General features: G+C 41.8%; 1 protein-coding gene across 3 annotated transcripts in view; it reads right to left on the bottom strand.

Moving 5' to 3' along the window:
* The window catches only part of ANKRD44 (ankyrin repeat domain 44), a 306,281-nt gene that overhangs the window by 21,871 nt on the left and 272,128 nt on the right, over positions 1–12,282 (bottom strand). For all 3 annotated transcript variants that reach the window (XM_043445412.1, XM_043445414.1, XM_043445413.1), the window contains exon 18: positions 4,326–4,527. In XM_043445412.1, coding sequence (XP_043301347.1) covers positions 4,326–4,527 — 202 coding nt within the window. The remainder of the gene's footprint in view (positions 1–4,325; positions 4,528–12,282) is intronic.

The raw sequence follows: 12,282 nt of genomic DNA, 5'->3' as shown, positions 1-12,282 counted from the left end.
GAGGAGGAAGAAGAGGAGAGCAGGTGAAGGAGTGGGGAGCAGAAGAGAGGAGGAGGGAAGAGGGGAGGGAGGGAGATGGGAACAGAATCTGCTTCTTTTCCCCATCATTTTGCATTCTGAGGTGGGTGTTCTGACTGATGACTGGCAACTTTAAGTCAAACCTCAAGCTGGCAATGCTAGCCATTGGCTCGCTGCTCACTGATGACTGGCACTCCCAGAGGACTCACAGATGGCCCCCCGCCCCAGGGGCTGGAGGACCGCTCCGTCTGAGTTTCTCATGTCAAAGCCCTTGTTTCTCTGCCTTCTCCCAGCAGCCTCCCACCCTCTCTCATCCTTGCTGAGCTCGGACTGGGGCAGCAGGCCCTCACCCGGCCCCTCGTCACTTAGCTGCCCAGGAGGGAACTTACAGCGGGCAGGAAGCGTGGCCCCAGTCTTGTGTTGGCCTTGAGTGCCTGGGGTGGGACCCATGGACTCGCCCTGCCCTGTGCACCAGGCAAGGTGTCCTTTAGGAAGAAGGCCCTGGTGCCACAGCGTCAGGAAGCACCTTCCAGGCTGATAATCCCTGGGGTAGGGTACTTTCCTTCAGCTCGTTGAATGGAACCCACAGCCTTGCAAAAGACATGATTTTCTACTCAGGGAGTAGGATGAGAACAAATACATTGAAAATTCTGAACGTGACCTTTTCTCCTCTCTGAACAATAAGAACACCATAAAATACATTGCATTAAGCTTGTTATGGTTGTAGAGAGAGAAGGGAATAGATACAGCTATGTTAGGCTGATAAAGGCTCTTCTTAGAGCTGTGTTTTACAGCCCTTTTTATTGCATGCCAGTCATGAGAGAAGGCTAATTTAATGACGACACATTTTTCAGGGACAATACGTATTAGAATTAGCTCACATTCATCAACACCACTCAAATTAACTACAGGGATAATACCCACATTTTGTAGACCATTGCATTCAGCTAATTCTCAGCAACATCCCATTTATGTACCTCAGGAGGAAATCTTGTAGAAATGTTGTTGCTCTTTTGCTTTCCGTTTTAAAAATTACATTAAGTCTGTTAGCACTAGTGAAATATACAAGAGGTTTAATGTATGCTTAAAAGAAAATAATTAGCAGAGGACTGATAGTTAAATACTACAAGTGGTATTATAATACTCATGAAATATAGCATATTTTGATTGATTCCTTTTTCTATATCAATTTGACATTGTTTAAATTGTTGTTGTTGTTATTTAGTCGTTAAATCATGTCTGACTCTTTGCCATCCCTTGGACTGTAGCACACTGGGTTCCTCTGTCCTCCACGATCTTCTGCCGAATGCTCAAATTCAAATAGTCATAATCATAATAGTTTCAGGGATTTTTATTTTTGCCTAAACTGAAAAAGGGGAAAAATCATCTAATTCATATCACTCATCCATTATGAAGGAAATGGCAACCCACTCCAGGATTCTTGCCTGGAGAATCCACAGACAGAGGAGACTGGCAGGCCATGGTCCATGGGGTTGCAGAGAGTCGGACACGACTAAAGTGACCAGCACATCCAGCATGCTGGAGAACAAACGAATTCCCACAGTACTGTGTTTTTCTTGGGCGGGTGCCGTTGAGATGGTGGGAGGTGGGCACCTGTAGCTTTTCTGAACTTAGCTAATAGCCCTCAGTAAATATAACTCCCCCTTATTTTAAAAGAGTGGCCACACTAGAATTCTCGGCTTCCTACACACATTTCCCCCCAATTGCCTTCTAGCAAAAAGATGCCACCATTTCCTTTTGCCGCGCCCTGCCAAACCCGGCTTTGTCTGACTAGCTCGGCCTCTGACTGTGAGTGACAGCCGTTTCTCATGCTGCTCGAAGACCACCACTGTCGTTAGAACTATCTACCCCAAACCCTCTAAAATCCATCCTGGCTCCTGCTCCTCTCAAGACTTGGAACAAAAAATTGGCCTCTCAAATGAGCTGGAAAAGATTCTGGAAAAGCGGATTCTCTCTCAAAGCGCAAGCTAAAGCTTTGCGCAGCAGACATTTTGTGGAGAATAAAACCAAACGACAGCCCGCACCTTCTCAACGGCTTGCACGGGGGACACCCAAAGGCGCCAGTCCTGCGGACCGCTAGGGGGCGCCATTGGACCACAGCCTTTAGCACGGTGGCACATGAAGGACGATGATTACTCCTCATTGTTTACCTGTTCGCAAGGGCGATTTTCCACAACCAAAATGGGCCCTTTGTAAGTGTCAGGAAGTACTCGGTAACTAAAGCAGGATGCTGACATTAATAATAGGCAACATTAAAAGGAGAACTAAATGTAAACTATATGGTAACACCAAGAATGCCTAGAATGCTAAATTTCATAATAATGCTTAACAAATACCAAAAAGACTAAATGTGATGGGAAATAAGAATTTATAATTTAACCATACCAGTCACTGCTAACCTCATGGCGAAAGTTTTTTTCCAGGAACAACTGCTTCCAGATAATTAAGCAACACCATGCTTTTTCAATCTTTGTATTATTTTTCCTCAGTGGTTTGACATTCAGAGATGCGGATAGCAATGCTTCCACGAAGCCTAACATTCTGAGAAAATTTTCCCAAGTACAAGAATCACAAAGTCTTCTGAAAACTGTTTTCATTCCTTCGCTTCCTCAATACATCCATTATTTCACAGTGAAAGATACTTACTTCTCTTTATAATATCTGCAATCCTGATCAAAGGCTATTATCACTGAACTCCTGAACCCAAAGAAAACTGTGCCTTAGCTGAGCTAGAAACTCTTCCACATTACCTTGTCATCTGTGTATGTCTAGAAGCATCTGGTCACAGTTTTATTTAATGCGCATTAAAGAAAAGTCACAGAAGAGGCAAATTACTTACTTTTTGAAAAATACATGTAGCTTTTTAAGAGCCTATTTTTACACCTGATGCATCAAGAGTCAGAACAAAAACTGTGTTGGTAAAGCAATTATGTTCCAATTAAAAATAAAAACACTAAAAAAAGAAAAAAAATAAGGAGTAAAACAAATATCATATTAACACATACATATGGAATCTAGAAAAATGGTGCTGATGAACCTGTGTGTAGGGCAGGAGGAGAGATGCAGACGTGAAGAATGGACTTGTGGACACAGCGGGGGAAGGAGAGCGTGGGGCAAGCTGAGAGAACAGCACGGACGGACACACAGCCACGTGTGTCAGACAGCGAGCGGGAAGCTGCGGCACATCACGGGGGCCGAGCGCGGCGCTCCGTGCTGACCCGGGATGGTGGGATGCGGGTGGGATGCAGGTGGGAGGGGGGCTCCCGGGGGAGGGCGCACATGTACACGCACCGCTGAGCTGGGCTGCAACACAACAAAACTAACACAGCCCTGCGCAGAAACTGCACTCCGATTTAAAAATTAAAAAAAAAAAAAACCTTTAATTAAAAAAAAATTAAGAAAAGAATCAGAGCAAAAGTGAAGAAGTAACACTTAGACTGCAGAATAACATACTCAGCAGACTGCTGTCTGACAATTCCTTTCATGAAGTAGCTGTGAATATTTATTTTATGCTTCAAAATGCTATGAGATTTTAGTCTATGTGATTTATCTGATAATAACAATACACCTTGCCCTTTTTTCCCAGAAAGTTTTGTGACTGCCATTGGCCAAAGGTTCTGAACACTCTTCTGGGTTAAGAAGGTCAGATGCAGCATAGAGGGTTTTTAGGGCAGAATGATAGATATGCATGTGTGTGTGTACTCAGTCATATCCAACTCTACAATCCCATGGACTGTAGCCCACGAGGCTCCTCTGTCCATGGGATTTTCCAGGCAAGAATACTGGAGTGGGTGGCCATTTCCTTTTCCAGGGGATCTCCCCGACCCAGGGATCGAACCTGTATCTCCTGTATTGGCGGGCGGATTCTTTACCACTGAGCAACTTATGGAAGCCCAGAATGGTAGATACATGTCATCAGACATCTGCTCAAATTCACAGAATGTACAATACCAATAGTGGACCCTAATGTAAGGTGTGGACTTTGGATGATCATGTTGTGTCAATGTAGGTTCATCCATTGTAATGAATATGCCAGTCTGGGGAGGGATGTTGATAATGGGAGAGGCTATGCATGTGTGATGGACGAGGGGTATGTGGAAAACCTCTACACCTTCCTTTTCGATGTTGATATGAATCTAAAGCTGCTCTAAAAGCACTTTGGAAGCGCATAGGCATATGTGATGTAGAAAGAGGATATTTTCAAAATTGGGATGAAGGAAGATGCGCCATCCATTTACTCAAGTGGGCCACAAAACTAAGGTAACCAGACTCCTGACAAGACCTACCTGAGGCATGAAGTGGGGTTCTTTTGGTTACATTGTCTTTCACAAAGATGGATGCACCCTGGTTGATAAGTGCTTCCACACACTCCGTATGTCCCTTAAAGGCAGCCAGATCCAGCGCGGTGCGGCCTTTTTCATCCCTGATGTCCAGGTCTACCAGCGACTGCAGAAGGACTTCCAAGGCCTGGTGGTGGCCGTTGTAGGCCTGCAAAGGAGAAACCAACACCTCAAGTGCTCGCTCAGCTTAAACCCCACAGCAATCCATCTGAGGGGCTGAGCCTCCCAGGTCACGGAGGGAGACTCCTGCAGAGAGCACACGGCATAGTTACTGAAACACGGGTGAAACCAGAACTAGATGGAAAAATCACAGTGCACAGACCTCACAGTTACGCATGAATTTTTTAATGCTCCTTCTCTTTTGTCAAATAACTTACTCCAAAGGTTCTAAATGTATCGATGTATTCTTTTATTTGTATCTATTAATCTAATAATCTAACACAGGCTAATAGCTAAATGGATTAATATATTCTTTTATCCGCCAGCTCAGTCCTAAACACATTGGTAAGATCTAAATATTTTTTCAGGAGGCTTTTCTGTTAAACCTGGAGGAAAAAAAAAATCACTAAAAACATTGTAGACTTGGTAATTCAGCAGAAGCATACTGATCTTCTGTTGCAGTCCAACATTTTAGTTTCAGCCATGTGATTCTGGCTGAGTTTCTTAATTTCACCTAGAGTTTGTTTCCTCATCTATAAAGTAAGAGCAATAAAAGTTGCGTTCCAGAGAGGATGAGAAGAGATAAAATTTCACAGCCTTTGCATAGTTCGTAATACATAGCTGATGCTTCCTTTTCTCTTGTTTCCTCCATCGATTATAAACAAAACATAAACACAATTATGGAAGTATATTCCATATATTAAGGCCAAGTTCAGTCCTATTGTGAGCTCCTACGCTGTGTTAAAGTTAGGAGGCTTCATACTACTAAAACACAAAACTGAAAGTCTGAAAGGTCATTTTTACTAAGTCTATAAGGTTAAAAAACTGTATATGCACATACAAGGTCAAGGACATTGAAAAAAGGAAAAAAAAAAAGAATACAGTGGGGGTGGGGGATGGTTGGTGGAGGGAAGCAAAGGAGGAGACAGGAAAAGTCTGTCCCGTGTATTCAGCAGCCACAGTCGTCTCTCATGTCTCCTATGCTATTTTTCTACTGCAGCCATCACCCAGGCACAATTTATTTGAAAAAAGGCTTAGCGCAGGGTAAGGACTAATTTCTTCAATACCCAAAGAGCTTCCAAAAGCCATTTCAAAAACTAGGAAAATGTGCAAAGGGTATGAAAAGGCAGCTGGCAGAAAAAGAAAAATAAAAAGGTCAATAAACATATGAGAAAAGCATGTAAATTCTTAGGGTACGATTTTTTAACTACCAAATGGCAGTGATTAAGTTTGGGCATGTTCAGGATTAGTTAAGACATGGTGGAAAAAATCAATCTACACTCTGTTGGTGGCAGGATAGATTGGTGTGACATTTGTGAAGAGTGATTTGACAAACTCTTATCCAAAATTTTTTTTAAAAAACTAAGTTGCAAATAATAAATACAACGGTTTTGCTGTATGAAAAGCAAATAAACTCAGAGAGACACATACCTGTGTCTATGTATATTTTGGTATTCATAGAAAATTTCAGAAGATACAAAGGAAACTAACAGTGGTTACTCTAGAATTGAGAGGTAAAGTAACGAACAAACGGACTCATTTTAACTTATATTTTTAAAAACTACTTGAAAATTAAAAAAAAAAATTAAAAACTACTTGAATGTTTTTCTCTCTATATATCAACCACAACAATAACAAAAACTAGATTAAAAGGACCCACAAGATTTAAGAGCACTAAAAGGAATCGTTTATAAAACTTTCTCATTATATTATTTTTATGAATGATTATGGTTATTATGTTATATACTAAACATATATATGTGTAGTATAATAACTCATATGGTGATGAACCCCAAATTTATATCCCAGTTACTTTATAAGGCTTGTATATTCAAATGCCTATGGAAATTTCCACTTGAATATCTAATATACATCTCAAGCTTAACGTGTCCCAAAATGAGTTCTTAATTTTCCTCCTAAAATTTGCTCCATCTCTGTAAATGGCAATTTTACTCTCCTGGTTGCTCAGGCCCCAAATTTTGGAGTCATCTCTGTCTTCCCTCTTAAGCCCAGGGTTGTGGCCCTGCACAAGAGCTTTGAAACACTGGGGCAAGTGAGTGCTAAAAATAGCTCCCCCGCCTCTCCCCACTGCCGTGCCATGCCCTGGTACAGGGGTGTGTCTGCTGAAAGAAAGGGACATTTTTTTGCTCACCAACAGAGGTGTCATCAGGTTATCAGGCACCTGGCAGGAAATAGCTATCCATATCTCTGTAATAATTTGCACACAGGTGTTGGGTAACTAGTAGCCCTCAAGGACATGATCATCTCTACTTTCAAGCCATGATCATCTCTGCTTCTTTAAAATATATCCAGAATCTATCCAGTTCTTCACTATACTACATCCTCTGCTGCCTCAGCGGCAAAAGCTTTCCTTCCCATCCTCACTGTGTGCTGTGCTGTATCGCTCAGTCGTGTCCGACTCTTAGCAACTCCTGTTGCTGTGGCCTGCCAGGCTCCTCTGTCCATGGGGATTCTCCAGGCAAGAATACTGGAGTGGATTGCCATGCCCTCCTCCAGGTGATCTTCCCAACCCAGGAATCGAACCCAGGTCTCCTGCACTGCAGGCAGATTCTTATCTGAGCCACCAGCAAACTATTACTGAACAGCCACAAGATGAAATCTTTGAAAACTCAAGTTGGACATAGCACTCCTCGATGAAAACTCATTGATAACACAACCCAAAACTCCCCATGACCATTCAGACCCTTAGGATCTGGCTTCCCTGACCCTTGATCATCAGCATGGCCCCTCATCATTCACTCTGTTCCAACCACTAGCCTCCCCTCCCCACTCCCTATGATTAAACAATGCATGTTCTCCTCTGCGTGACCGGCCTGGAGAGTTCTTCCGTCTCTAAGAGCCACATGGCTTCTTTGGTAATTCTGCTTCAAACATTACCTTATCTAGAGGCTTCCCAGAGCCCAATTAAAACAGATCACTACCCTGTTCCTCAACACATAAGGCACTCTCCAGCCCACTTATCTTGCTTTATTTTATCTTTATAGGATTTATTATTGCTTGATAACTATTACATATCTACTACTTTGTTATCTAAGATTGGAGGTACTTTGTGTGTATCGCTCACTGCTGTATCCTAGACTCATGCATAGCAGAGTAGACACTCAACAATAAGTTGATGAATAAATGAATGAATATAATTATATTATCATTTATTAGTATTAGTGATAAGAGTATATTTTAAAAATAGCAACTGTTTATTGAGGGCACTGTGTTGAGTGCTAATCTTTGCAAACATCCTTTTTATATACAAAAACACAAATCAAGCAATGATAATGAATTCATCCAAGATCACTTAGTAAGTGACAAAGTCAGGATTTGAAACTCAGAATCTGTGACCACTAGTATCTACGCTTTTAGGCAATGTCTTAAAATCTGTCCCAGTAATTCCATTTAGTGAAAGTGAAAGTGAAGTCACTCAGTCGTGTCCGACTCTTTGCGACCCCGTGGACTGTAGCCCACCAGGCTCCTCCCTCCATGAGATTCTCCAGGCAAGAATACTGGAGTGGGTTGCCATTTCCTTCTCCAATTCCATTGGAGACTTTCAAAATACTTTTGTGCCTACGTGTAATGGATCAGAGAGCTGAATAACAAATAGTGAATCAGAAACCTAAGATGGAAAGCCTTTAGTCTAATCTAACTTCTGAAGCAACAGCTAATTTCATGGAGCACTTGCTGTGTGTCAGGCAGGACTGAACATACAGCACCTTATTTGCTCAGACAACCCAGGGCTTGGGTGCTGCTGTTATTCCCATTGTTACCGACAAGGACACAGAGGCACAGATGTTACTCAACACTCTCATGGCCACACAGCCTTCCACGGTGGAGCTGGAATTCTCGGTCATACCTCAGAGCCTGAGCTGCCGGCTTCCTGTGAGCACCTACATAAAGCGTGCAAGGGCCATAAGGTACACATTTATCTTTTTTATTATAGGAAGTTTCAAACGTGTACGAAGAAGAGAGGATAGTGTGATGATTCCCAAATGTCCATCATCTAGTTTCAGCCATCATCAATTTAAGCCAGCTTGGGAGCACCTATCCTCCTGGAAAGGTGGAGCGTCTACATTAGAGTATAAGTCAATCTATCTCACTTGACCCTGGACTTGAGTCTGTTGCTTATTTGAACTTGAATTTGTGTAACACCTCTTCTCATTTTAAATTGTAATGGTAGTGACTGACTCAGTTTATGTAGAAACCCTGACTTTACATCAAAGGGAGATGAGTCCACATAGATAATAGCAGGTTCCAGATGCTATTTGCAAATGCTCCTTCCTTCAGCGTCACTTACTATGATGACAAAGATAGTAAACATTTACACTTTCTGTTATTTGACTTTAGTCTAAGAAAGTAGAATTGGCAACTTATAAACTGCATGCATATCTACAAAGCATGATGGCTAACATATCCAGATGAATAAAGAGAAAACTCAGGGCAAAAAGAAATGCATGCAGGAAGGACGCTCAGGTAGAGGGATCAGCACTCTTCAGGACTGCAGAGTTACATCTCAGGGCACTTAAGTGCTCACCTAAGAACTTCACTCCCATAAAAGACCCCTGAAGCGTCTCCTTTCCACTCTCACAACAAAAAATAAATCCATGTGTGTTAAATTTGCTACTGCCATTTCATTCTTTAAATATTTCCAAGTATATTTCATTTCCACATTAGATCATGCTTATTTTATTTGCTGTCTCACAAGATTCTGCATATTCAGTTCATGGATTGCCAGTGAATACAAAGAATGTTCTTGCTTTACCATAGCAACTTGAAGTTTACTTTGAAGTATAATACTTCCTAGTCCTCTGACTCAAGGTGGTCTAAAGATGGTCATATAGCTAATGTTATAACAGGGCTGGAACCTAAGGCATCTGATGGCCTTTACTTTTGGGCTTCCCTGATGGCTCAGTGGGTTAAGAACCTGCCTACAACGCAAGAGCTGCAGGAGATGTGGGTTCGATCCCTGGGTTGGGAAGATCCCCTGGAGTAGGAAATGGCAAGCCATTCCAGTATTCTTTCTTGGCAAATTCCATGGACAGAGGAGCCTGGCAGGCTACAGTCCATGGGGTCACAAAGAGCTGGGCACAACGGAACACAGGAGCGCAGCTCAAAGAGGCTTAACATGAAAATACAAGAGTGAACCTGCGGAAGGGAAGCTTCAGATTCCAATCCATGTTTTCTTCTGTATCGGGCACTTGAAAATTCAAAGAGAGGATGGTTGAAAGGCCAGATTTATGTACAGAATTCCCCTTGTCTCTTCATTTAGTCAAGCCTACATCTCTTGAATTTCAGTATGCAAAAGCATTACTATTCAGAGTTGAAGACATAAAATTATGTCTACTAAAACATCCAGAGCAATTTAAGGGAAATAATAAAGGTAAACTTGATAATACAAGAATTTTCACTTACCTTCACACTTTAGAGCTTAACCCTAGAAACAAACTACCATGTAATATGGGACTCTATTCTATGCCTAAATGCATGACTCTATCTTCAGGTAGTTATGTGGTTCTTAAAGTATATAAAAAAGAATACAATAAAACTTCAAGTTCTCTGAAAGAGATTCAGGTAGTCAGGAAAGAAGATCTTTCTCATGTCAGCAGTGCATGAAGAACGAAGCTTGTACTTTTTTTTCTATTCCCATCCTAAATCAGGTGTTCAGTGGGTACTTCCACAAATAATTTCTTTTTTTTTAATTAAAAAAAATTTTAATGGCATCATTAAATTTATCAGCAAGGATGAGGCATTCAATAAACTGCTGGGAAAACAGGTTAGCTATCTGAAGGAAAAAAATCAATTTATTACCTTATTTTTCACATGCAAGTAAGTTCCATATGGATCCTAGAATTATATATAAAAATGCAAGCATAAAAGCCAAGTTAAAAGAAAGATTACAGAGTTTTCTGCATAACTGTATGCAAAAAAATTTTAAAACTTGAATTAAAACAAAGATTAAAAACTCCAAAAAAAAAAAAAAACCCTCCAAAAACCCAAAGGTGAATTTACCAGGTGAATCCCAAAAGCCAGGTGGGAAGTGTGTTCCAGGCCAAGTCTGACCCCAAATGCCCTTCCTTCCACAGTCTTTAGTCAAATCTCCACAAATAATTTCTTAAATAACTCAAGGAAGAAGTAATCACACAAAAGAACAAATATATTGGTTCAAAAAGCACGTAGTATTTTGGCTTTCAATAGACAACCCAGTTTAAGCCCTCACTATACATAGCAAACATTTCACATTTTTTTATAAAAGACTTTAAAATATCTCATTAAGTAACTTACATATTTCTTAAACATGATTAATTTCTTTAAATGTTTTAGATTGGAACTGAGGGCAGCAGGAGAAAGAATTTGGAATCTCAACAGAATCCATGGAACAACCGGTCCATCTGGAAAACTCGACAGCTGGAGCCTTTCATTTGCATAGCCTTGTTTCTCAATTTAATTTTTTTCAAGTGGATGAAATGCTTATGAAATTCACTGGGCGGATAACCCTGGAGACTTGAATCATTCAGCCAGGAAACAGTAACTCAAGGCAGGTCAGGTTTCTTGGGGGCAGTCAAGATTTGGGGGCATCTGGTTCTCTCTCACTGTAGACTCGTCCATGGAAGAAATAATGTGTCTTGAGTTTTAATCAAGTTAATTGCTACAGAAGGTCCTGGGGAGGGTGATGGGCATACTTGTGGGGTTCTTGGAGCAAATGCTAATTTCTTTAAAAAGTATTAGCATTTACAGGGAAAAATACAAAACAGTTTTAGAATTAACCCACTGCTATCACCCTGTCAAAGTCATCATTATCATGGTTGTCTTATTTCTGCTTTGTTCCCTGACAATTTAAACTCATCATAGAAGCTTAAGTGATCCTATTAAGATAAAAGCCATATCACATCATCTGTCTCCTCAAAACCCTCCAAATGGTTTCATACTGTGTCAGAAAAAAAGTCAAAGTTCCCACTGGAGTCTGAGGCCCTGCCCGGCCACACTCCCCCGCCTGCTGACAATATGCGTTCCTCATCTCTACTCCTCATCACTCTGCTTCGGCCACGGTGGCCTTGCTGTTCTGGGAACACGCCAAGATGCTCATACCAGGGACTTTGCACTTCTGCCCAGAACACTCTTTGGTCAGAGACCAAATGGGTAGCTCATCGAGCTGCTGTTCAAACGAGAGGTTCTATGCTGTGAGAAACATCACCCCGTCCGCCGCCCTGACGCTCTCCAGCTCACGGCTCCTGTTTGCAGCATGGGCAGCACGCACCTCTGACCGTCTGCTCTGCTGTCTGTTTACTTGCCTACTGTCTTTCCTAGACTGGACACTCGACAAAAACACGGCTGGGTTTTGTTTACCGCCCTCTCTCCAGCTTCTGAAGCCGTGCCTGGCACATGCGTAGTCAGCATGTCAAAGGAAAGAATGATCCTGGCGTTACTAAGAGCAAGGAGGAAGCCCCAGCTGATTCCACATAAACTCCAGGTGCTGGTCTAGCTGCTTTACACTTGCTAACTCAAGTCATCCCCACTACGGCCCCATGACGGAGGTGCTGCTATTCTCCCCTTATAATGGATGGGGAGACTGAGACACAAGACGTTAGTTTTTGCTCAAGATCATACAACAAATTAACAAGCTGGGAAGGGTTTGGGGATTGTTAATTAACTCACTCCTTTGTAATTTACAGGTGGGAAGACCATGTCCAGGTGAGATGCTAATGAGAAGACTGCTGGCTGGGAACCCCTCTTTCCA

Source organism: Cervus canadensis, chromosome 24 (genome assembly GCF_019320065.1).
Source record: "Cervus canadensis isolate Bull #8, Minnesota chromosome 24, ASM1932006v1, whole genome shotgun sequence".
NCBI lineage: Eukaryota > Metazoa > Chordata > Mammalia > Artiodactyla > Cervidae > Cervus > Cervus canadensis.
The sequence above is the reverse complement of the archived record's forward strand: the minus strand, read 5'-3'. Positions and strand labels throughout refer to the sequence as shown.